This window comes from Colletotrichum aenigma, assembly GCF_013390185.1.
Source record: "Colletotrichum aenigma strain Cg56 chromosome Unknown KSG_Cg56_contig03, whole genome shotgun sequence".
NCBI classification, from domain to species: Eukaryota; Fungi; Ascomycota; class Sordariomycetes; order Glomerellales; family Glomerellaceae; genus Colletotrichum; species Colletotrichum aenigma.
The window spans coordinates 857,252-881,491 of record NW_023500909.1 but is presented as its reverse complement, the minus strand read 5'-3'; the positions used below and the strand labels follow the sequence as shown (position 1 = coordinate 881,491).

General features: G+C 56.3%; 8 protein-coding genes across 8 annotated transcripts; 5 read left to right on the top strand and 3 right to left on the bottom strand.

Annotated features, from left to right (window-relative positions):
* Window positions 1-677: 677 nt before the first annotated feature.
* On the top strand, window positions 678-2,273 carry AKR1-0 (putative aldo-keto reductase 1; the record flags this gene model as incomplete). Its single annotated transcript, XM_037319451.1, has 2 exons — window positions 678-823; window positions 887-2,273. The coding sequence occupies 2 exons, from the start codon at window positions 678-680 to the stop codon at window positions 2,271-2,273; spliced, it is 1,533 nt and encodes a 510-aa protein (XP_037180553.1).
* A 3,216-nt stretch (window positions 2,274-5,489) lies between these two features.
* CGCA056_v004195 (Uncharacterized protein) lies at window positions 5,490-7,434 on the bottom strand (the record flags this gene model as incomplete). Its single annotated transcript, XM_037319450.1, has 4 exons — window positions 5,490-5,809; window positions 5,859-6,957; window positions 7,009-7,169; window positions 7,230-7,434. 4 exons carry the CDS (start codon window positions 7,432-7,434, stop codon window positions 5,490-5,492), a joined length of 1,785 nt encoding a protein of 594 aa, XP_037181117.1.
* A 2,325-nt stretch (window positions 7,435-9,759) lies between these two features.
* Window positions 9,760-13,489, top strand: ppoA (Psi-producing oxygenase A; the record flags this gene model as incomplete). The annotated part of the gene is made up of 5 exons (XM_037319449.1): window positions 9,760-9,965; window positions 10,016-12,677; window positions 12,736-12,954; window positions 13,017-13,293; window positions 13,350-13,489. The coding sequence occupies 5 exons, from the start codon at window positions 9,760-9,762 to the stop codon at window positions 13,487-13,489; spliced, it is 3,504 nt and encodes a 1,167-aa protein (XP_037181118.1).
* A 2,126-nt stretch (window positions 13,490-15,615) lies between these two features.
* On the top strand, window positions 15,616-17,436 carry plg7 (putative phospholipase A2; the record flags this gene model as incomplete). The annotated part of the gene is made up of 2 exons (XM_037319448.1): window positions 15,616-15,947; window positions 16,008-17,436. The coding sequence occupies 2 exons, from the start codon at window positions 15,616-15,618 to the stop codon at window positions 17,434-17,436; spliced, it is 1,761 nt and encodes a 586-aa protein (XP_037181115.1).
* A 590-nt stretch (window positions 17,437-18,026) lies between these two features.
* Window positions 18,027-18,476, top strand: CGCA056_v004192 (uncharacterized protein; the record flags this gene model as incomplete). Its single annotated transcript, XM_037319447.1, has 1 exon — window positions 18,027-18,476. One exon carries the CDS (start codon window positions 18,027-18,029, stop codon window positions 18,474-18,476), a length of 450 nt encoding a protein of 149 aa, XP_037181116.1.
* Window positions 18,477-19,224: 748 nt separating this feature from the next.
* CGCA056_v004191 (Extracellular metalloprotease) lies at window positions 19,225-20,206 on the top strand (the record flags this gene model as incomplete). Its single annotated transcript, XM_037319446.1, has 3 exons — window positions 19,225-19,455; window positions 19,510-20,078; window positions 20,131-20,206. The coding sequence occupies 3 exons, from the start codon at window positions 19,225-19,227 to the stop codon at window positions 20,204-20,206; spliced, it is 876 nt and encodes a 291-aa protein (XP_037181113.1).
* Window positions 20,207-20,255: 49 nt separating this feature from the next.
* On the bottom strand, window positions 20,256-20,997 carry CGCA056_v004190 (Nitrate reductase; the record flags this gene model as incomplete). The annotated part of the gene is made up of 2 exons (XM_037319445.1): window positions 20,256-20,296; window positions 20,346-20,997. 2 exons carry the CDS (start codon window positions 20,995-20,997, stop codon window positions 20,256-20,258), a joined length of 693 nt encoding a protein of 230 aa, XP_037180548.1.
* Window positions 20,998-21,030: 33 nt separating this feature from the next.
* NIA1 (Nitrate reductase [NADH] 1) lies at window positions 21,031-23,254 on the bottom strand (the record flags this gene model as incomplete). The annotated part of the gene is made up of 3 exons (XM_037319444.1): window positions 21,031-21,260; window positions 21,308-23,143; window positions 23,182-23,254. The coding sequence occupies 3 exons, from the start codon at window positions 23,252-23,254 to the stop codon at window positions 21,031-21,033; spliced, it is 2,139 nt and encodes a 712-aa protein (XP_037182144.1).
* Between the last annotated feature and the right edge of the window lie 986 nt (window positions 23,255-24,240).

The window sequence follows — 24,240 nt, the reverse complement described above, 5'->3', positions numbered from 1 at the left end:
CAGAACTAGCTTACCGCCCACGGCAATCTTGAGATTTCAAGAGCGCGGATCTGCAAGTGATGCATGAACTTGATGCCATCGTCACAGATGACCTGAGGCTCGTACGGCGTGTAGTCTGGGATATGAAGTCCACCCGGATTTCGCGGAGTTTAGGATGGGGACCGGGGATTGCGGGCGAGAGCTCTTGGGTCGCGCTATTCCCCCGTTCGCATTCTATTCGTCTCTGATTCGCGGAGAGGCTATGGTAAGCTGACCAGGGAGCGTGTCTGCACATTGGAAGGGGAGGTCTTCTCAAAGTAGCAATATCCCATGGCATCCAGATACTTTGATTGGCCCAGCGGATGTTGCCTCGGGAAGATTATTTCAACTGATCAATTTGACACGCGGGTTCAGTGGGAAAAGCATGCGATATTCTGATAGACACGATTAACATGGGTGTGTGTGAACATCATGGGAGGAGACGTAGATGAGCAGCAAGATGGTGATGCAGATGAAAGTCTTGGACATGGGGGCCAAATTGTGGTCTTGGTTTGGAGATGCATGGAAATTGTTAAGCGACATCTTGTGGGCGGGATAGGTGACGTGACAACGTCCTTCCCTCGTCCCAGCCCCCGAAGAAACATCATCATTGGCATCAACACTCAAGTGACCTCAATATTCAACATACATCAATCGCCATGGCCGCAAAGACGTCAAAGGTGGAGCGAACAACCATCGCGGGGTCCATCGAGATACCCCGCATCCTCAACGGCCTCTGGCAGCTCGCCGGCGGCCACGACCAGGACGTCGACGTCGCGGCCGCCGCAAGGGCGATGAAGCCGCTGTAAGCGTTTTGCACCGCTATCATCCCAATCAAAATCTCGAAACATGGACTGATGTCATGCAGCATCGACGCCGGGCTGGACGCCTTCGACATGGCAGACCACTACGGCCCGGCCGAGCTCGTCCTCGGCGAGCACGCCCGCACCACCACCGCAAACGACACCCGCCCCGTCACGGCGTTTACAAAGTGGTGTCCGCCCGAGACCGGAGATAAGTCCTTCGCAACCGCCGAGGCGGCCGTCGACCGCGCGCTGGAGCGCATGGGCGCGGCGCAGATCGCGCTGATGCAGTACCACGTGTGGGACTACACGGACGACACGTACCTGGTCAACCTGGCGCACCTGCGGACGCTGCAGGCGCGGGGGAAGATAGCGCATGTCGGGCTGACGAACGTGGATACCGCGCATCTGGAGATGCTGCTGGATTCGGGGTATGGGATTGTCTCGAACCAGGTGTCGGTGTCGGTGGTTGATTTGAGGGTTGTCAAGGGACGGATGGCGCGGGTTTGTGAGGAGCGAGGGGTGGGATTGCTTGCGTATGGGACGCTGCTGGGGGGTTTCTTGGGTGAGAGGTGGGTTGGCGTGGAGGAGCCCAAGGAGGAGGGGTTGAATTGGAGTTTGAGGAAGTATTTGCGGTTTATCCAGGTTGCTGGTGGGTGGGAGGCCTTTCAAGGTGTTCTAGCGGCGGTTGCTGGTGTCGCGAAGAAGCATGGTGTCTCGGTTGCTGCTGTTGCGATGAGGTGGGTGTTGGATGTTCCGGCTGTGAAGGCTGTCATCATCGGGGCGAGACTATCTGAGCAGAGCTGGGAGTATGCTCAGAAGAACATCGAGGCTTTCGCGTTTAAGCTCGACGAAGAAGATCGGGCTGCGATTGCAAAGGCGCAGGAGGGTTTGAAGGATATACCGGGCGACTGCGGTGACGAATACCGACGGCCGCCGTTCATGACGGCTTCCGGAGACCTGAGCGATCATATCAAGGAGAGCAATGAGATGCAGAAGGTGGAGGAGGCCATCGCCATGGGGAAGAGGGTGGAGTTTCACTCGGGAAGCAAGTGGGAGCCGATCTGCGGCTACTCTCGTGCTGTGAGGTCTGGAAATATCATCAGGGTGTCGGGCACGACGGCGAATCCACCGCAAGAGCTGCAAGGCCAGCTTGGTGTAGTCGGAGGAAAGTCTGCAAAGTCACAGGCTGTTGCGGCGCTTGATATTATCGAGAGGGCCGTGAGACGACTTGGGGGGAGCATGGCGGATGTGGTGCGGACGAGGGTGATGCTTCAGCGGGAGGAAGACGTCGAGGGCGTTTCGGCGGCACATGGATGGGTTTTCAACTGTCGAGGAGTCTGGCCTGCGAATACAACAACGACGGCCGGGCTGATTGGAGACGAAGTTCTCGTCGAGATCGAGGCTGAGGCGGTCGTTGGGAGTGGAAAGTCTGTCGTGGCCATTTCATGAGTAGATCTTCCAGTTTGCACAGGAAAGACCATCGAGCCCAAAGGGGCCCAATCAGAGCATATGATGTCAGCACGACGCGAAGAGAATATCAATTACCCTGTTATAATTGTTGTTCTGGGTTCTTGACAGAGCTGGCTCGGATCGCTTCCTGGTGTACATATGGCAACATTTGGATGTACACTGTGTCCGCCGCCCATATTAGGCGTTCTCAATATAATCGGGTCACGCCCAGGAAGTGCGACTCAAAATGAGAAACACAAGTAGTTAAGACAACAATGAGGGGAAATTCAGTCACAAGAAAGATCGAGACCAGATTCGCTTCTCGCAAATGTCAAAAAAGTCGAAAAATGAAAGGGACGAGACTCGAACTCGCGCGGGTTGCCCCACCAGGAAACAGATGTTAAGCTGACCTTAACCTGGCGCCATAACCAACTCGGCCACCCTTCCTGTTACCCAACTACACCAAACTTATGCTTATATCTGTGTCGGCGATGAGAGGCGGTCTCTCTCCCGATGCACGATGAATGACCCATCTTTTAAGTCTTTCGGCACCACATGGTTAGCAAACTTGAAACAAAAAAAGGACAAGAAACTGGCCGTGCTAGCCATCACTGTTGCAATTGGTTAGCATGGTAAGGCTGCCGTGCTTCTGAATTTCCAGGAGGCCTCAAGCCAGGTAGGCTACTGGCAAAATCGCTCTTGGCCCTGGGCTTCAGCTTTAGGTGGAGCAAGCCAATCATTTCGCATGTCAGCACTGCGCGCGTTATTGACTGCAGCTGCATAGAGCACCGCGACTCTGTTTACAAGGACCCCGACTTGGCATTCTCTCAATGGTCGATACCGACCTTAGATAGCAGCCCGCAGCACCAAGTTTGAACTCGTTGGTTTCCCTTCTCACTACCAACCTTGCTCCTGCACTGCAAGTCCTACACCACTTACATCCCACATGACGCAGTTTTCTTTTCGTCCTCTCGAAGAGGCGGACGCGATCAGACTTTTAGTGCTGCATCCTTCGGTCGAGACAACTGCACCTCTATCCGGTTTTCTTATCCACACCACTCTGTCCGAATGCGACGCAGACTTCCTTAACGGATATTTGGCGCTTTCCTATGTTTGGGGAGATCCAGCGCCGACAAAGTCGATCTGCCTTGACGACATCAATATGGGAATCACGGCGTCCGTAGCGGAAGCTTTGGTGCAATTACGAAATGCATACCCTGGAGGAACGCAGCGAATATGAGTCGATGCTCTGTGTATCAACCAATCGGATATTGCAGAGAAGAACAGACAAGTCCCGCTGATGGGCAATATCTACTCTATTGCTAGCGCTACAGTCATATATCTTGGCTCGTTGTCTGCTGAAATCGAGACAATCTTCAGAGCTGTGAGAGGAAAGAAGCCAAAGTCCGTTACTATCGATACCAAGGGAAAGTCGCACATAGCGTACCCAAAGGATCTGCAGCAGATGAAATCTTTTGATATCACTGTCGGTGCTCTTCGTGTGAGATGGAGAGAGCTTTGTGCGCTCTTGGTCCCCATTTTGGATCGTACCAAAAAGCCGGACAGTACGAGTTTGCAACAGATGCATTCAATATATTGGGATGGCAAGAATCAGTCGCTTTCAAGCATTCTGCGGCTAAGACAAAGATGCCTCGCATCGGATCCCAGAGATATGATTTTCGGATACATGGGCATGCATGACGACAAGGAAGAGGTTGCCAAGTTCATCACCGTTGATTACGAAACACCACTGAGGCAACTTCTCATTTCAACTGCCAGGTACATCCACTGTCGGGACGGGCTGCAAGTGCTACTTCGTTGTGTTAAGCGCCCACCCACCAACACTTGGCTGAATTTGCCTTCGTGGGTGCCTGACTGGGGTATGCATAGGTGGCCGCAAGTGGCCTCCATGAGCGGCGAGACCCCGAACGATCAAACTGCTACAACACAGACAGATGACATGCTGGTAGTGGGAGAAGACGGTTATGGAGGTGTGACATGGAGGTTGAAATCCCCTCCCAAGTTCATTCAACACGTCAGTCCTATTCTTCCGCTCCCTCAAGACATGCCTCAGCAAATCGTCGATTTTCTCGAAAGAGCCGGCCAAATTGTGTCGTGCTTCGATAACAATTGTGAAAAGAGGAGCTTCCTCAGAGAGGAGAATGTTTCTTTTTGGAGGAACTTGGAGGTAGGGTCGTGCGACCCGCAGAACCCCAGCCTTGGCAAGCTTTTCCCAGACCGCGTCTGGGATCCAGCTGTAGGCGCAGAAGAAAACTACCATCGGGATAGGTTCTTCGGACAGGTCGCTACCAAGGCATATCAGATTCTCTCCTTCTTCATGGAATACATGGGAAGTAGAATTTCGTCTGCGTCAAACTTCTACAACGCCTTCAAGTGGGGTCTGGATAAAGGACAGAAAATGCGATTAGCGCTGTCCACAGCAGGGTTTGTGCTTGCTGTGCCAGCCTACGTGGAAGTTGGAGATGAATACGTGGGCTTTGAGCGTAGCCCATGGTCGCTATCCTATTTACCTCACGACGATCTCTTTTTTGGGTATTTAATGAGGCCGCTTGTGAGGCATACAGGCAAAACTCGCACAAACGCCTACAAGTGGCTTGACTTCTGCAATCTTCCCCGGGCTGAAGAGAATATTCCAGATGAGGCAAGGCTCGCACACATCATGATTAATTCCAGTGGTGATAAGGACTTTGGGGACTCCGGCGAGTTTGATATCCAAGCAATGCGAAGGTATAAGGATGCGTTCTTTTCTTTTAAAGGCATATGTCCACATGCAGAGCTTTATTAAAACTATCATGTTTAAGCATGCCGGTGTCTGGATTATGGATTCGTACATATTAGTAGTAGAACAATCAGGCACTTGACGTTTCGTGCATTTTCATCTGGCTGATAAGCGCTCTTTTATTGCATGTCGAACTGAAATACGTGACGCACGCATCCCAAAGCTTTCTAGGATGTCGTTGCAGTCCATTGTTGCTGCTTGCCTTCAATTTCATTGTGGAACATCCTCTCACTTGGGCTGCATTTCTCGTGAACGGGATCTTGAAAGCTTTGGCAACAATCTACTAGGCGACGCATCGCTGCCAGAAATCTCGATCATGTTTCCCACTTCTGGATCGAACACTTCTGCCTGCCTGGCGTCCCTGTCCCCATCGCGCCGCTCACCTAATATATGCGGTCCCCAAAGCCTCAGTCCGCTCACCTCAAATCCATCGTATCCACAGACTTGAGGATCGTAAACGTCCTGTGATTGCAGTCCTTGTGCACCTGGGAGTGGTCATGAGGAGGATCACACTCTGCGATGGTGCCCGTCGGATGGTGCTTCAAGCAAGCCGGCAGCACGCCGCCGTGATTATTCGGAGGGCAGTAATTCTCGACCTTCTTCAGGCGGTAGAGTAGTGACTCATGAAGCACGGCATCCTTGGGTATATCGCGTGTCTCTCCCTTGTTGAGCGGAAAGCGCACGTTCTCCCATTGGCCGTCTTCAAGCTCCCAGCGCTTGATGACGGGGAGCCATTCTGTTAAGCCGCGTCAGCAGTTATCTTCAACGACATGAAGAGGACTTACCCATGAGTTTCCATAGCAAGACCGTGAAGAATCCCGTTCCGGTGTTGAACGCGAGCGAATCGTGAATGGGAGCCTTCATCGCCTTGTGCTTTTTGTCTGCGTATTTGTCCTTGAAGTGCTTCAACTGATCCTCCCGCCATTTGAGCGCAGCCTCAGGGTGCTTCTTGCCCACCTCCTCGACTTCGCCAATCATCCACGCCAGCGCAATATCACTGAGCTGCAACCTGTCGCATCCGATGGCCTTTCCCTTGGGCGGCTTGCGCGTGGAGAAGAAGTTCTTGATCGTCTCCCACCACGTCATCTCAGCCTGGCCGCCTTCAAGAGGGTTCTTGTCCGAAGCGGGCCACCCGCCGCCGACATCGCCATGGCACCCGGGGAACCAGACCTCCAGGATGTCCTCGTGGATCTCCTCGCCCTTCTTCATGTCCTGCGCCATCAGCGCGGCCTTGAACTTGACGCGGCGCTCGTCGACGGCGACGGCGTGGCGGATGTGGTGCGCCGTGCCGACGACGGGCACCGGGATCGGCGCCTTGCGCTCGAGGATGGCGACGGAGTTGACGCAGTCCCAGATGCCGAGGAAGTGCACCTTGATGTTGGACTCCTTGCCCTCCTTCTGGTCCGTGTCGCAGTGGGACGAGACCTCTTTGCGGCAGAAGGTGTCCGAGAACGCAGCGATCTCGTCGGCTGCGACTTCAAAGTTGTGGCCGTGGACGGTGGGGTCTTCGCCCTCCTGGTGGTCGTGGGTCTCCACGTCGGCCTCTGTGTCGTCCAAGAGAGGCTGCGTCTCGCTGTGGCCGTTGCCGTTGCCGTTACTGTGACCGTTTCCGTTGCCATTACCGTTGGCAGCGGCGAGGGCGGCGGCTTTTTTGGCTGCCTTCTTCTCGGCCTTCTTGGCGGCCTTCTCCCTGTTCTTCTTCTTGGGGTGGGAGATGATGAAGTCCTCAACCTCGCCGGCGAGGTAGCGCTGGTAGAGGCGGTAGGCAAAGGGGACCATTTCCTCGTTACCCTTGCAGAGGAGGCCGACTGTGCTGATCATGCGGGCAAGGAACTTTGCTGTGAAGGCGCCGCGGCTGAAGCCGAACATGTAGATCTTGTCCCCCTTCATGCATCATGTTAGTGCCGTTGGCAGGTGGTAGGAGTAGAGGCTTACGGAATCGTAGTAACGCATCAGGAATCTGTATCCGGCCATGACGTGGGCATCGAAAGTGTTGCCGATGCCTTGGTCAACGGTCTGCGAGATAGAGCTTTGAATTTCACCAAGCCAAGTCTTGTTCACGGACTTCTCGTTAATATCGTACGTGCCGATTCCGGCTGTTGAGTGGCAGCGATCAGCATCAAAGAAATGATTAGTCAAAATGAAGAACGACTCACTTTGATAGTAATGGTACTGGTCAGGGTCGTTGCGGTCCAGCTTGCTCAAGAGCTTGACCACATTGGTGTCGGCATTGGTGCCGGTGAAAGTGTTGCCGGTCCCATCAAAGCATAGAACAAGCTTTCTGGGGGTTCGCTCGCTCCCAGGGTGCTGCCCCTGGGCTGTTGCGCTTCCGTTTGCATGACCGTTTAGTGCTCCGGGCATGATGTCTGATAACACGAGAAAGAAATGGGAAAGTGATGGAACGTATAGGTCGAATATGTGCCAACTACGAACTTGTCATCTACAGAGGGTTTTGACACTCCATATATCAACAATCTTCATCACAAGTAAGCTTCCCTAGCTGAGAAGCTCACCACCCAGACCAAGGCAGCCACTGAATGATCATTATTGCAGGTGGCGGGAACTTTCTGGTTAGTTACACAACGTTAAGACGGCCAGAGATCATCGAGATCATCAACCATAACCAAACCAAGAGGGAGAGGAACGTACGTCACATCGTATACACGGCGAACAGCATCGCGTCGTCCTCCCAACCCCTCATCTCGCGTCTTACACATCAGCTCCACGCAGGGCTTCAGACATATTTCCCTTTTCGCGCCTAGCATCTGATAGCCAATAAGCCACCAGTTAAATGAAATCTGGCACGCAACCGGTGAACGTTCGTTCGCAGAGAAGCACCAGTCGATCGGTTGAACCAGGCGGGGGCACGGCAGCCCGGCACCCGGGGTGCAACCGCCTGTCTGCCCTCAGACATGTCGTGCTTATTCGAGACATCCGTTCCAGCTACTAGGAGACGTAACTTTCCCTGGTATAACAGCGGCCAAGAGAGATCTGCGAATGACAGCGGGAGGTTATCGTGTTGCACAATCGCACGGCAGCTGGCATTGACCAGTGCTTGCTCGGCCAGTCCACGATAACCCGAGTCACCCGCATGTCGTGTAATCAACTCTGAACACTAAGTGGTAGGCAGGAAGACGTTTTCAACGCTGATAGATATCAGGCTAGAAAGAAATGTCTGAGACCCAACCTCCGCGCCGAGGTCCGGTCCGGACGGGAAAGGGGGAAATGTGTGAGCTGTCAGAAAGCTCGTTACTATATCAAGCCATAAACTCAACCGTTCTGATACAACGAGCTGAACACAAGAGCTTTTTCATCGACTATTTCGTACATGCTTGTCTCAGCTTCTCTACTCTTGTAACTCAATCTGGACACATGCTGCAGCGTTCCGCCGATCACCTGTACGCATTGCACGCAGGGCGAGTCAACAGCCGCTCAGCGCGGGGAAGATAGCTCTGTGTCTCAGACAATAAAAAAAGTGTAAGTCGGCCCGCGTTGAGCAAGGAAAACAACGCACATGAAAATGTGTTGGAACCGTCCCGCTATGCAGCATGCCTAGACAGGCGGTCAGCGGCATTTGAGGTTCCCGTCGGGAACCCCGCTGCGGCTTCTGCCAATCAGGCAAGCCGTGATGACCATTCTCAGCATGCAAGACATCGTAGCCGCTGTTTCACGACATGGTTGAAGCTAGCCGGGAAACCCCTCAATCGTCTAAGACACAGGAGAAAGTTACAAATACCAGGGCAAGGCGACGAAAGCTGTCCAAGGGCACTAATGTAGCTAAGAAAGAGCTGAAAACATCGCGACCTATCTTGATGATCTGACAATAGTCCCGGGGTAGAGTTGCGGAAGACGTCACTATCTCGACATTGTCAATTGGTTGCTGACCACCCCTTCGCCACGACGTTAGGCTAGCTCCGGGGCACCGCTCGTCTTAAGCATGTCTGAGCCTTAGGGAATCGGAGTGCCTGCAGACGGTGCGGGCCGTTTGGGACGGGAGCCGGTTGCGTGAGTGTGGGAGGACGCAGATCTCGACCGTAGACGCACCTCGGTCCAAACCTGTGCCTTCTCGGCCGGCTTGGTGCGGCTGAGTCCAATGTCACTTCTCGGCTGGCATCCCTTCCGTTTCCCCTCCATTCCGCTCCGTACTCCAACGCCGTACATGCCTCCGTCCTGTCCAATTCCCTTCTTCCTCTTGGCAAGAACTTTGCTGCATACCCCGCCCCGTCGTGGCTTTCTGCATGTCTCCGGTTGCCGTTGATCGTCACCCAAGGGCGATGGAAGGAGAGCCAGTCAAACTTCCTGCAATGTCTCGGGGACGGCTCTTTCACCGCATTTCGAGCGCGTTTTCGGCCAGGAGCTACATTTTCGAGGCTGGGCCCTGTCTCTCTGGACCGCTCATGTCGTGGAACGCGGGCGGTGATGGTCCGAAATGGGGTTGCGAGCGCGTAGATCCATGTTCCGCGCGGTTGAGCGAGACGCCACCCAAGTGCAGACGAGGAGGTGAGGGGGTAATGTTGTTGTGTTGCCCCGCCGAGGGTCGAGGGAGATGAGAGATTCGGTTGAGAATGGGTTTGGTATAAGTGAGGTATGAGGGCGGCGATGGAAAGGTGATCCCGGGCCAGATATCTCCTCTCACATCCTTTCTAGCCCTGTAATTTGCCCTTACACTAAGCATTGGGCAGAATCATGGCGTTCAACACAAAGTTCCAGGCCGGCGAGTCCTACGGGGACGACCGTAAGGGGTCTAACAACTTCTTCGCTGACCCCAAGAAGGTCGCCATGGACATCATCAAGGACTTGGGCGGTGCCCATGGCCAGCTCAACCCCTTGGAGCTTACTGCTCTCATCCAGCAGCTTCTCCAGAAGGGCGAACCTCTTGATGACAAGAAGGGGTAAGTCTGGAATCAAATCACCGGTCACAAGAGTTCTAACAACCGAGCAGAACCACCGAGGCCTTGATTGGCATCTTGACCTCTCTTCCATCCGGGTCAAATACCAGAGTACAGCTCACCAACAAGCTCATTGACACGCTGTGGGGAAACCTACAACATCCTCCCCTAAGCTACGTCGGCGGCGATGTCAAGTACGAGGTCGTCAAGACCAAGGAACAGCTCGCCAAAGAGCAGGCGGACCTCGCAGCCCAGGGTAAAGCCCCCCAGTCTCCCGAGGAAAGCCACATCACCTTCAAGGCCCCAGACTTCCCCGACATCACCCTGCGCGAGCACCTGCCGACGCCGCCGGACGGCCTGCACAACTACAGAATGCCTGACGGCAGCTACAACAACATCCTCGAGCCCAACCTCGGCGCGGCCGGCACTCCCTACGCCAAGACGGTCAAGACCGAGAAGCGGCTCGCCGGCGTCAAGCCCGACCCAGGCCTGCTCTTCGACCTGCTCCTCGCGCGCGATGACAAGAAGTTCACCGAGAACCCCGCCGGCATCTCCTCGATGCTCTTCTACCACGCCTCCATCATCATCCACGACATCTTCCGCACCAACCGCCACGACCTCAACAAGTCCGACACGTCCTCGTATCTCGACCTCGCGCCGCTGTACGGCTCCTCCTTCAAGGACCAGCTCGAGATCCGCACCATGAAGGAGGGCAAGCTCAAGCCCGACACCTTCCACGAGAAGCGCCTGCTCGGCCAGCCCGCGGGCGTCAACGTCATGCTCGTGCTCTACAGCCGCTTCCACAACTACGTCGCCGACATCCTCCTCAAGATCAACGAGAACGGCCGCTTCACGCTCCAGACCACCAAGGACGCCGCCCCGGAGGACCAGGCCAAGGCCGTCGCCAAGCAGGACCACGACCTCTTCAACGTCGCGCGGCTCGTCACCGGCGGGCTGTACATCAACATCTGCCTGCACGACTACCTGCGCGCCATCACCAACACGCACCACTCCAAGAGCGACTGGACGCTCGACCCGCGCGTCGAGATCGGCAAGCAGTTCGACGGCGAGGGCGTGCCGCGCGGCGTCGGCAACCAGGTCAGCGTCGAGTTCAACCTGCTGTACCGCTTCCACTCGTGCATCTCCAAGAAGGACGAGCGCTGGATCGACGGCTTCTTCGCGAAGCTGTTCCCGGGCCGCAAGCCTGAGGACCTGCAGAACGTCGGCATGGAGGAGCTCGGCGCCGCGCTGATGAAGTTCGAGATGGGAATCGACAAGGACCCGAGCAAGCGCACGTTCGACGACCTGCAGCGCGGGGAGGACGGGAGGTTCAGGGACGAGGATCTGGTGCGCGTGCTGAAGGAGGCGATGGAGGACCCGGCGGGCACGTTTGGTGCGCGCATGGTCCCAAAGGCGCTCAAGATTGTCGAGATCATGGGCATCAAGCAGGCGCGAGCGTGGCAGGTTGCCTCGCTTAACGAGTTCCGTGACTTCTTTGGCTTGAAGAGGCACGACACCTTCAAGGACATCAACTCGAACGAGGAGATTGCCACTCTACTCGAGAAGCTGTATACCGATCCCGACATGGTGGAGCTGTACCCCGGCCTGATGATCGAGGACATCAAGCCCGTCCGCAACACCGGCAGCGGCATATGCCCGACGTACTCCGTGGGCCGCGCCGTGCTCTCAGATGCCGTGACGCTCGTGCGGTCCGACAGGTTCAACACGATCGACTACACCGTCTCCAATCTGACAGCCTGGGGCTACAACGAGGTCCAGCAGGACTACAAGACCCTCGGCGGATCGATGCTCTACAAGCTGATCCAGCGCGGCCTGCCGGGCTGGTTCCCGTTCAACTCCATCGCCGTCATGCAGCCCATGTACACCAAGAAGGCCAACGAGCGCATCGCGCGCGAGATCGGCACCTTCGACCAGTTCACCCTCGACGACCCCAAAGCCCCGCCCAAGCCCGTCGTCGTCGCCTCGAGCGAAGGCATCAAGCGCGTGCTCGGCAGCCCGGACAAGTTCGTCGTGCCGTGGCTCACGCCGCTCAACGCGCTCTACACGGACACCAAGAAGGACATCAGCTGGTTCATGCTCGCGGGCGACGGCAGCACAAACAAGCAGGAGAAGGTCAACTTCGTCAACGCGATGAAGAAGGTGCCGAACCTGCACAACGCGGTGCACCAATTCATCGAGCGCGTGGGCCAGCAGCTCATCGAGAAGGAGACGTTCAAGCTCAAGGAGGGGCTGTGCCAGATGGACATCATCCGCGACGTGGCGATCCCGTTGAACGCCCAGCTGCTCGCGGACCTGTTCTACTTTGACCTGCGCCACGAGGAGAACCCCGGCGGCACACTCAGCGCGACGGACCTATACCGTCACCTGCTGAACATCCGCATCTGGGGCGTGAACAACAACGATCCCGGCCAGGCATGGAACCGCCGCCGCCGCGCTGCGGAGAGTGCCAAGGTCATTACTGATTCGACGCGCAAGCTGGTTGACGAGGTGTCTAGAGGACGCGGTCTCAACTTGGGCTTCATCTCGGCGATCAACGAGGTCGCGTCCCGTAAGACGCACATCAAGAAGGACTCTCTGCGATCTTGTGGGTACAAATTGGTCGAGGAGCTTCTCAACCAGGGCGGCTCTCCTGAAAAGGTGACCGATAACGTCTGGTTGACCGCGTTTGGCGGTATCGGTGTTCCTGTCACCACGGTAAGTGCTTTTTCTACTCTGCAGATGCGATGAGGTGGCAATGGCTGATAGAGTGCAGTTCTACGAGGTTATGGAGTACTTCCTCCGCCCTGAGAACAAGTCCATCTGGGGTGAGGTGCAGGCGCTCGCGCAGAAGAACGACGAGGCAGGGCTCCATGCCTACGTCAACGAGGCGATGCGCCTCACGAGCGGCCAGCGCAACGTGCGCATCGCGACGGTCAAGGACGAGATCGACGGCCAGAAGGTCGAGCCCGGGAATGCTGTCGTCATGCTCCTGGTAAGGTTTCCGCGGTCTGAATGTGTGTTGAAATTCGAATTTGCTGACCATTGTATTTCAAGGGTGCCGCGGGCCGGAACCCCAAGGAGGTCCCCAACGCGGACAAGTTCGACGCGAAGCGCTCGACGGACCACATCAAGCCCTTCAGCTACGGTCAGCACGAGTGCGTCGGCCAGGACGTTGCGCGAGCCTTTGTCACCGGCCTCGTCAAGCTCGTCGCGGACCTCAGACAGCTGCGGCCTGCGCCGGGCGAGATGGGCAAGGTCAAGACGATCCAGGTCGGCACGGAGAGGGCGTACCTCAACGACAGCTGGTCGTACCTCGGCTTTGATGCCAGCAGTAAGTGTCGTTTGACATATCATCTCAATGAAGTTGATACTGACTATACCCAACAGCCTGGAAGGTTCACTTTGATGGACACGGACAGGGCACGTATGAGGGCGACCAGGAGCCCAACAAGCCCATCGACATGGGACGGTACTACTACATTCTGCAGAAGCGCAAGGAGAGTCTTCTCAAGGGCGTGTCTGCCTGAGTTTGGGAAATTTCGTAGTCAGCGGAAAAGTAAAAAAAACCCTTCAGATTGTTGAATCCACTTGGTCTGATTGCTCATACGTGACGATGCTTGAAGTCGTGAGATTGGCTGCTGTTCGATGGTGTTGATGAAGGAAAGCGAGAGCGAATGAGAGCTTGGCAGTGGGCCTTTCCAAAGTGAGTCTAGCGTGAAATTGTCTGATTATATAAGGAACCAGCGGATGGAAGTGGGTCATATCCAAATGCAGTGAGCGGGTCCGGACCGAAGCGAAGAGCTTGAACAGCCAATCACCACACTTCGTCTGACGTAAGGTTCCTCAGTGGGTGGGGGCGGCGTCGGCGTTGTCCAGGGCCGACAATGACGTTATTCCCTGCTCACCTCGTTATTTTTGCCAACGAACTTCTCCACCAAACAGACAGGCCGTCGGGAACGAAGAAGGGGTCTGGGCCGCTTCCATTTCGTCAATCGTTCTTCATTGTGACAAGGAGCGTCCCTGGGAGACTCAGCTGTCTCTGCAACACACGTTGTGGAGCACCACCTGTGCTGATCGAGATCGAGATAACGATAAGACATCGGCCCCGTCGACGAAGCAGGGCGGTTTTCTTACGCATGTCCCGAGTCTATGCGGCTGGCGTCACAGTTTGGAGACGTTGAGAATGGTTCATGCGTTGACGAACGCAAAGACCATGGTGAAAAAGGGGGTTTCGTCGTGACAGCTTGTCAGTTGCGCCGCCCTGCCCTCTTCGATGGTCTTGATCTCGTCACGTTGTGTTGCAGCGGCCCAGGAATCCGGAGCAGCCGCCGTCGCGTCCCACTTCCAATCGGATTTCTGTTCCTGACGCTCTTGAGCATGTCGGGCTGTCCGTAAGTGGATGAAAAGACTTGAGGTACATGCGGCTCGACCAGCGGGCAGCATCAGGACCGGAGCTGAGACCAAGCCTCGCCTTATAACCGTCGGTGTCATTCTCAGCCTCTAAACCGTTTTCGTTGACCGAGGCAGGAAAAAAAGAATTATGGCCGCCGGACAGCTCGCACGACTCATACGCGTAGATGACGTTTCCAGCTCGGGCAAATGGCCACACGACAGCCTGGATTAGCAACCATGATTGGTTGTCAAGAAAAGGAAGCTACTCTTTTTTTTTTTTGCCTTTGGCCTTTTACCTTGGTCAAATTGTTGGTGGCCAACACTCATAAAAGGGGCGAGATGGAGGTGTTCGTGCGGTCTCGCGACATCCCACCCAGAACTCTGTCTGGCCTCTGGCCTCTGCTTCTGCTCCTTTAACGAAATTGACAAGGAACTGCTGACTTGGCTTGTTGGAGTTTTTTGAGGCTGCCAGCAGGGAAACCCGCGCCGAGCTAATTGCAATCGGGTTTCGAAATCCCATCCGAGCACTGCGTTTCTGCCGACTAATTCGCCCTGCTTCCATTGTACGGTCTTCCACACGGCCACGTTGTCGCCTCGTGGTTTGTGATTCTGGATCATTCTTAATTGCATATTACCTGCCAACAAGTGCCCGTCAAGAAGTCGGATATCGCCGGTCACAGCTTGCTTGCAGTAGCTTCGACACAACACAACGCCTCAACACCCCTGTCCATCATCACAGCAGAGTTACCGACATCCTGGCTGGCGGCACGCCATAGCGCACCGGACTGGGCTCCAATTGATTAGACTGGCCTACCGCAGCAACAAGTCTTTCGGTAGTGGCCCCGCTGACGAAGAGAAACTGTCTCTCCCTTGCTCGCATTCCGCATCTTACCTTGCTGGCGACATTTTCCCTGCTTCCATCCCGTCGCATTGAACCCGCATTGAGCGACAGACCACCTTGAATCGGCGGAAACATTGGTTTAAAACACCATCGCGACACTCGCATATCCGACCGCAAAAAGCTTGTAAAGGGCATAACGCGATCACGTCCTCACGACCACAGCCGATCCGATCCGGTCCCTTCTTTTTTATTTTTCCTCCCATCCTCGGGCTTGCGCTACGATTTCGTCCTCTCAACCTTTTGCGCACCGCAGCATCACATCACCAGTCCAGAAACCCCACGACCAATCCCGCCCGTGAACTCGTCAAAACACACAGCCAGCAGCACGACTGCAGAAGCAGAGCAGAACGCCACGCAGAGATGTCGCCCGCTGCGCAAGCGCCCCCGACGGCCGCCGAGAAGGTCGCCTCCTTCTTCTCCCGCCTGAGCCCCGTGCCGGCCTTCCCCGACTACACCGGCCCGCACAAGGTTGGCACCGTCGACATCGAGGTGCCCGTCTCCGAGCTCGAGTCGCCCAGCCCGACGCCCTACACGGCCACCGAGATACACACCGTCCAGTGCCGCGTCTTCTACCCAGCTGTGCCTGAATCCAACGGCAAGAGGATAAACTGGCTGCCCTCGCCCCAGCGCCAGCATGTCTCGGCGTACACCCAGTTCATTGGCATCCGCCCAATGGTGGCCGATATGATCTCGTATGCCTTCCGTCTGTCTTCCTCCTGGTGACACCATGAGCTGACAATCTTCCCCAACAGCTTCCTCCCACGGCACCTCCACTACACCACGATCCCCGTCCACAAGAACGCCGAGATCCTCGAACCAGACACCCCGAACCGCCGGTGGCCCACCATGATCTTCTCCCACGGCCTCGGCGGCAACCGCAACACATACTCCCACCTCGTCGGTTCCCTCGCCTCCCACGGCATTGTCGTCATATGCCCCGAGCACCGCGACGGCAGCGCCGTCGCCTCCTTCGTCCGCATCCCCGGCAAGCAGGACCAGTACTTCCTCCGCAACACCCGCCGCGTCGTCCCCTACGTCCGCCTCGACCACGACGCCCGCCCTGAGATCTACGAGGCTCGCGAGGACCAGCTGCGCATCCGCCTGTGGGAGCTCGGCCTCATCCACGTCGTCGCCCTCAACCTCGACCTCGGCATGGCCATGTCCAACCTCAACAAATCCACTCCGTCCCTTACCCCCTTCAAGAACAAGCTCCACGTCCACGACCCCGGCTGCATCCTCTTCGGCGGCCACAGCTTCGGCTCCGCCTCCATCGTCCAATTCCTCAAGACCACCTATTACGCAGAGTCCTCCGCTCTCGCCCACGTGCCCAAGCCCCTCTTCACCCCGCGCCGCGACTCCGCCCTCTGCAGGCAGGTCACCGAGAAGAACGTCACCATGCTCCTCGACATGTGGTGCTTCCCCCTCCTCGCCCCCGGCTCATCCGCCCTGTTCGACCTGCCCCTGCCCGCCTACGCCAACAAACCCGCCGCGCCGGGCGGCACCGCCATCCTCGCCGTCGAGTCTGATGCCTTCTACAAGTGGACCGACCACCTCCACGTCACCGCGCGCGTCCTCTCCCCGGAGCCGTCCTCCAACGTCCTCACCCCCGCCACCTTCCGTCGCAGCGGCGTGCGCCTCCCCGAGCCCAACTTCTTCTACGTCGAGAACTCGGCGCACCTCTCCCAGTCCGACTTTGGCATCCTCTTCCCCTGGCTGACCAAGAAGATCTTCAACTCGGAGGAGCCCGAGCGCGCGCTGCGCCTGAACCTGCGCGCGCAGCTGCAGCTTCTCCGCGCGAACAACGTGCCCGTCGCGCGGACGTGGATCGGCGACCTCGTCGACGGCACGGGGTCTGGCAAGATGGGCATCTCGGGCGACGAGGACGGCGACAACGGCCCCGACGATGGGCTGATGGACGACAAGGCCATCTTCGACAGGAGCGAGGGCAAGGTGCAGTTTTGGAAGTGGATCGACGTCATTGGGATGGGCTCGCCGGAGCAGACGCCCGCGAGCGCTGCGACCACGACCGCGACGTCGACGGCGGCGGCTTCGGGCGCAGAGGTGGTGAATGCGCAGGTTGCCGGGGTGGAGCAGACGGACCGGGACATGGAGGAGGAGCTGGAGCCGCTGCAGGCTGTTGCTAGCGCCGCGCAGCACCAGGCGGCTGCGGTGCGGGTGTAATTCACGATGGGCACATGGATAGACATGTGTATAATTCACGGGTTGACGATTACAGGTGGCATCACAGGTTAAAGACGGAGTTTGTTGGTTTGTATCGATTTTTCAGCATTGCGTGCGTTGAGCGCGCGGTAGATACCTCAGTCCTGGAGTACATACATTAGAACAGAATTCTTTACCGACATCGAGAAGCCGATGGGTATGCAGGTGATGACGATCGGCTGCATGTAGGGCCAAGACTAGAGAGGAACGGGTAGATCGATCTGGGGTTTCACATGCGTTTTTGCAATCGAATTCTGGCTGCTGGAATGTGGAAAAGGGCGATGACGGGATCGTCCGGTAGTCGCTGCTCTCAGCACGGCCGGCGTCGGTTGTAAGTCACGTATGGTCCAAGTCATACACGTCATTGAGATGAAGGCGTCAAGGAACCACCAGAACGCCATTGATTCGGCAACGGCTGCGCTTCGACTAGGGGGAGCACGGAGAATGCTCCTTAAATCAGCGTATTCCAGCTCTCTGCGAGTTTGAAGAATCTCCATCGATACGATAATTCATCCACAAAAGCAAATCCGTGCAAGAGCATTACACACACAATGGCCCCTGTAAGCCCAATCTTCTCCCTCCTCGACCGCTTCGGCGCCAGCGCCAGCACCAGCTCGAGTCCCTCCCACTCACACGCACCGCAGCAGCAAAAGCAACCCGAGCGCCTCAAGCACGTCGCCGGCGGCAACCCCTCGCAACTAGGCGACCCCGTCTCGCTCAAGGCCGAGGTGTCGAAGCTGGTGCCCACGGAGGGCGACCAAGGCGCGCAGAGCTCGGGAGGAGCTTCCAACAAGAAAGGCGGGGTGCTCGGCGCGAAGAACTCGGACGGCAGCCCGGTGCAGGACAAGGAGAAGAAGCGTTTGAAGCAGATTGCGGAGGAGAACAACGAGGCGGGCAACCCGTCGCAGCTGGGCGATCCGGTTAGTCTGAAGGCGGAGACGAGTAGTACGGAGCCGGGGGGGGAGGCGGATGGGCAGAGGAGGGAGAAGTCGAAGCTTTGAGGGAGGATGATATTTGAGATCAGCACCAACCAGAATCATTAGCCTAATTCATTTTTTGATTCTTTTGAATCATGGAGCAGCACGTATCTCAGGCTCGGGCGACTGGTCATTATGAAGCCTGTTCCATAATGTTCCGGGATGCGACCGGGCCCGGCGCCGGGTCTTTGCCGAACCCACTGTTCGCCGTACGGTACACGAGGGTTGTTATCACTGCCGTATTCATCCCGGAAGCTCACACAGGTCAATTCACAGGCATAAGGCTGGGATCTTCTACCGACCGCTAAAATGTTGACGTCTTGGCACCTGGGATATTCCCGCGACAGCAAGTCCACAACAGGAAGCTGGTTAAGGTTATTTTCGTCTCCATGCCGTCCAAATTGCGCCTTCCAACAGCACACAACACCACATGCACGCCTTTTGATCTGATCATCGTCCACTCCCGCGATACGAGGCGACGTGCCTCGGGAGCCTTTCTCATTCCGGCAGTTCGCTCGACATCCTTGCTCCCCCGAGCATCCAGCGTCACCCCCGCGGTGGAGTTTCTCGCGATTTAAGCAGTCCGCCAAGAGCCCAAGCCCTCGTGTTCACGATGGCCCCATGGGTTGACATGTTTATCTTGGCTATTTGCGCCGTCATTGCTGGGCAGGTTGCTCTTGTTTAAATAGGCGGTGACAAACGGCCCCGTGATGGCTTCGAGGTGTTCTGCTGGTTAGCCTTTCGGTGAGAATCTGCTCGACTTTTGGCCAAGATGAAGTTCCCCCGCGCCACCGCTGTTCTGCTTTCGCTCGGCGCATCGCTGGCGTTGGGTAAACTCCAATGCGTCAACGACGACACCCTCGCCGCGGCCGAGCTCCCTCAGATCTCGCTGCCGACACACGTGAAGCGGCAAGATGTGCCAAAGGAGGTTGACGTCTACTTCCACGTCGCCAGCACCGAGGCCAACCAGGACAGAATCAGCGACGCCACCGTCGACGCCCAGGTAACCCATCCCCCCTCCTCTCCAAAACACTCATATCACTAACACACAGCCCAGTTCGAAGTCCTGCACTCAACCTACCTCCGCCACGGCTTCTCCCTTAACCTCGTCAACGTATCCCGCGTCGTCGACGACGTCGCCGGCAAGGGCTTCTACGACGACGAGGGCATCGGCATCCCCGACTACGACGCCTACGTCGCCTGGCGCACCGCCACCCGCCGCGGCGCCTACGACGCCCTCAACGTCTACTTCTTCAGCGACCTGAACGAGGGCATCGGCGGGTACTGCAACCTCGCGGGCGTCGTGCAGGACGGCAGCCAGCAGTTCTATCTGGACGGGTGCTGGGTCAACGGCGACAGCATGCCGGGCATGGTCCCCCGCAGCAGCGCCGGGAACGAGACGGTGGTCCCGAACAAGGGGCACATTGCGATCCACGAGGTCGGGCACTGGTTTGGGCTGTTTCACACGTTCCATGGCCGGTATTGCGACGGGATCAATGATCAGGTGGCGGATACGCCGGCGCAGGCGGGCGCGAGCTCGGGGTGTCCTGTGGGCAGGGACTCGTGCCCGGATGCGCCTGGGCTGGATCCGATTCATAACTTTATGGATTACTCTGACGATACTTGGTAAGTTCTGATGATGGCGGTGGAGAGGGAGATTCGCTGACTGGAGACGTAGCACGACGGAGTTCACCCCGGGACAGGAGGAGAGGATGCACCAGCAGTTTGACGTTTATCGCAGGTGGCAGGGATAGACCAAAGGACACGATGGGTAAATGCATTCTACGTTTTAAGAGAAATAGACTAGAAACCAAAGACATTCTCGTCCTCCTCGTAACCCCATTCTGGGACCAGTTAGTACAACACACAACACTTTGAGATGTGGCTTCTCACCTTTCAATGCCGGCAACGCAGCCTTTTGGATCATCGCCGGTGGTCCGCAAAGGAACAAGGCACTGTCATCCGACGGAGCGAACGAGTTCTTCCTAAGAACTTTGCCGTCAACATGGCCGCTCAAGCCATCCCATTCACCACTGGGGTGGCTCAAGACATGCGTGACCTTCAATCTCCCCCCGCTCTTCTTCACGAAACCATCAAACTCCTTTCGAAGAAGGATATCATCCTCCGTCTTGTTCGCATCCACGACCCGAACTTCTGTTTCGTCATCACCAGACTCCACGATTCTCGCAACGAGGGAGTACCCCGGCGTAACGCCCGATCCGCCTAGCACCAGAGAAACCTGCCGGTACACGCGCTCCTCGCCGTCAATGATAAACCTACCATTACCCTCATACGTGATCTCACCCGTCGGCCCGCGGATCTCCACTCCGCCTCCGATGGGCATATAGTGTAGAATGTTGGACATGGCTCCGCCGGGCTGCTTATCAGTCGGGAAGTACGTCTTGACCACTATCTCAAAGGTGCCGTCGCCGTCTGCGGGGCCATGCTTCTTGACTCCATTCCCGTTCTTCTCAGCTACCTTGCTAGGTGCGTTATCCGCAGCTGGTAGGATGGGACGCGTCGGCGTGGAAGACCGCACGAGCATCTTGTCCTTCAGATGGAACCCAATCAAGACGTGCTAGCAAGTTCCCAGTCCCAGAACTGCTTGATGGTCTGGTAGTTGAAAGGTGTAGGAGAATGTATCGTCTGAAAGCGCCTTGCGGTTGATAAGCTTGGTTGGAATCCATTTGTGCTTTTGCAGCGCCCGCTTCTCGTTGCTGTTGTCCTTGGCTTTCTCGGCCGCTGCCTTTTCGGCATTCTTCTTAATGAAGTTCTTGGCCTTGTCGGTGACAACACCGAGCAAGCATTCTGCAACGTCAGCACCCCCCCAAAAGCCGGCGCAAAGCTCATCTTACCGGTCAACTTCTCATAGGCGAACCCATCATGAATACTCTCAAACTCCTCCGTCGCCTCCTGGTGCACCCTTCCAGCATGCGCCATAATCGGCGCCTTACCTCCAGGATGCCACGCCATAACCGACGTTGCATCATACACCTTTCCATCCACGACAATCCAGCAGTCATCCTCCTTGTCATGCTTCTCAATCTCCTCTCTCGTAAACTGCTTCTGCGGCGTCCCAGCATCACGCTTAGCCGCCTCCACCTGGTTCACCACACTAGGCTTCATCCACCCTCCCTCCCCCGTCCCAGGCTCAACAGGATGCCGGAACAACACACAAGCAGCACCCCCTTCTTCCTCCGCCCCCACAATCTCCGACTTGACCGCATACCAACAGTTATTCATCATCCCCATCAGATTCCATGCCGGCTTCTCGGGCTGGGTGTTCTTAAACACATTAAAGCAGCGCACCTTGATCTCCCTCGCCTGGATCAGATGCGCCAGCGGCACACCCACATGCCAATGCAGCCACGTCCAGAACTTCTTCCCATGCCGGATCGGCGCCTCGGGGAACTCGCAGATGCAGTACAACCACGTCTCCCCGCCGTCCAGCGACACCTCCACCTTCTGCACCTCATGCCCGCCGCCGTCGTACGCAAACCCCTGGACGCGGTACACCTTGCTCCCCTGCGCGTCCGCGAGGCTGATCCTCTCGCCCTGCTCAGGGCACACGATGACCGAGTTGAGGTTCTGCTCGTTGCACGCGGTGCTCGGGTGCCGGAACATGGTCTCCGCGAGGGCGCTCTCCATGTAGGTGATGAAGGACGGCAGCACGCGGTTGTCCCAGATGTGGTAGTGCGAGGCGTTCTCCGTCTCGGAGATCCAGATGCGCTTGAGCCATTTCACGTTGCGCCCGCCGACGTAGCCCGGGACGATGAGCCGGACGGGGTAGCCGTGGTCGGGGGGCAGGGGGACATCGTTCATCTCGTAGGCGAGGAGGACGTCATTCATCGGGTCCATGGCGTAGTCGAAGGGGATGCTGGTGGCGTATTTCCCTTCGCTTAGCTCGTCTGCGCCTTCGAGGTTGACCCAGTATCGCTTGGTTTTGCTGAGTTCGTCGAGGGTTCCGGCTGCGAGGAGGATGTCTCTGAGGAGGGGACCCTTCCAGTAGGCGCAGCTACCTCCGCCGGCGCCCCAGTTGAAGCCCTTGGACTTGCGGATGAGGTTGAGCTCCTTTCGGCGGTTGCCGTCGCAGGCGAGGTAGACTGGGATGTTGACCGTGTCAAAATTGTTCTTGAGCTGGTCCATTGTCAGGACGAGTCTGCCGTTCTCCACGTCGAGGGTGTGGTATTCCCAAAGAAGGCGAGGGACGGGGCCATGGTTCCTGACGTAGTGTAGCTCATTCGGCGTTATCAGCCCCGCGTCGAAGAGCTTCGTGAGCTGGGGCTCGGCGTTGAGGGGATGCTTCCCAGTGAGGCGAGTAAGCTCAGGACTGCGCGGGAGCCAGTTGTCAGGGGTGAATTGGTCGGCTTCGTCTATGGCAATGTGCTCTCGGTGGCTTTTTTGAGGAGACTCCCGTTTTCCGTCGTTAGTTTCAAGCTTCTTGATGTAGTCGCTCTCGTGTTCCAGTCCCCGAAGAAGCGCAAGCTCGTGGTGGGAGTACTTGTTTTCCGGCTTCTCTTGGCCTTCTTCGTCCTGGTGTCCGTTCTTATCCGAATTAGTCTCATCATGGCCATTTTGATTCTGGCTGTCACAATGCCCGTCTTCTCCATTCTCCTTGCCGGCGTCTTTCTTTTTTGCTTTCTTTTCCGCTTCCAGCTTCGCGGGCCACTTCTGTCTGTACTTGACCCATTCTTCGGTGACGTTGAGCACACACCGCCATCCAACTGACCGGTTCCCTGGATGGCGGAGACTAAGATTCTCTTGGGCCCTGATAATATCTTCAAAGTTGACGAGGTCTCCATTGTCAACGCGCGTATGGTGTGCACTCAGCTTTCCCTCTATTCTTCAACGTATCCGGGCACGCGGTCATCTTTTTTCTTGAAGCCGACATGAGGGTTGTGCCCCGACCCCCAGTTTGGCTCATCATTGATTTCTTGGTGAGATGAGCCTGGATGGTCCTGTTTCTGAACGACGAAATGGCTGGTTGCACCCATATTCCCAATTTGGGCGGGGTCATGGGAAGTGAAGCAAGAATATGGATAACAAGATAGGGAATACTTCTGACAGCTCTATTGAATAAACAAGAAATCAATGGAAGAGAGCGGATTCATTATGACATGTATCATGTTTGGTATGACGTCGATGAATCTTCGTCATGAGGCCCCGGGTGGACTCACTTACTTAGCACCTGATTTGAGCGACGATGGCCGATCGCGTCGTTGTAAACTAACCTAGGTCGGGACCACAGGCTTGCAATGTGAGACCAACCTTCCCTGTTCCGGTTACGAACTTGGTAAGACGTGGGAGGGAACACGACGGTATGAAGCTGTAGATCTTCAGGTTATTAGGTTCGCCAGAGTAAAGGCAGTTCAAGAGAAGACAAACAAGGACACAACCATATTGGTTCTTTGTTTGATTTATATTGGTACCTGCTAATTGAGTCGTTGAGAGGATGTTTCGAAGTCTCGGATAGGCGGAGGACCTAGCATGCTTAACCGGGCGTTTTCCTACGGAACCAAACGCTCTAAGCCCTCTCATGTCTTAGGAAGGTCTCTTATATTTATGGGTTATGTTGCTTGTGTGCTTGTGAGCTTTGCAGCTCGCATCAACAAAAGATCTCGAGTTTGAGTTGTCCTGTTTACTATCGCAACCGGGAGCCAGAGATGCCAGCTCCTGCTTAGCGACCCTTTGCTATCTATTCTGGGACGGGATGTGGACTCCCACTTGACTTGATACTTTTCATCCTTGTACCTCTTAGTAGTAAAAGGCGCGCCGTAATGCTGCCTCG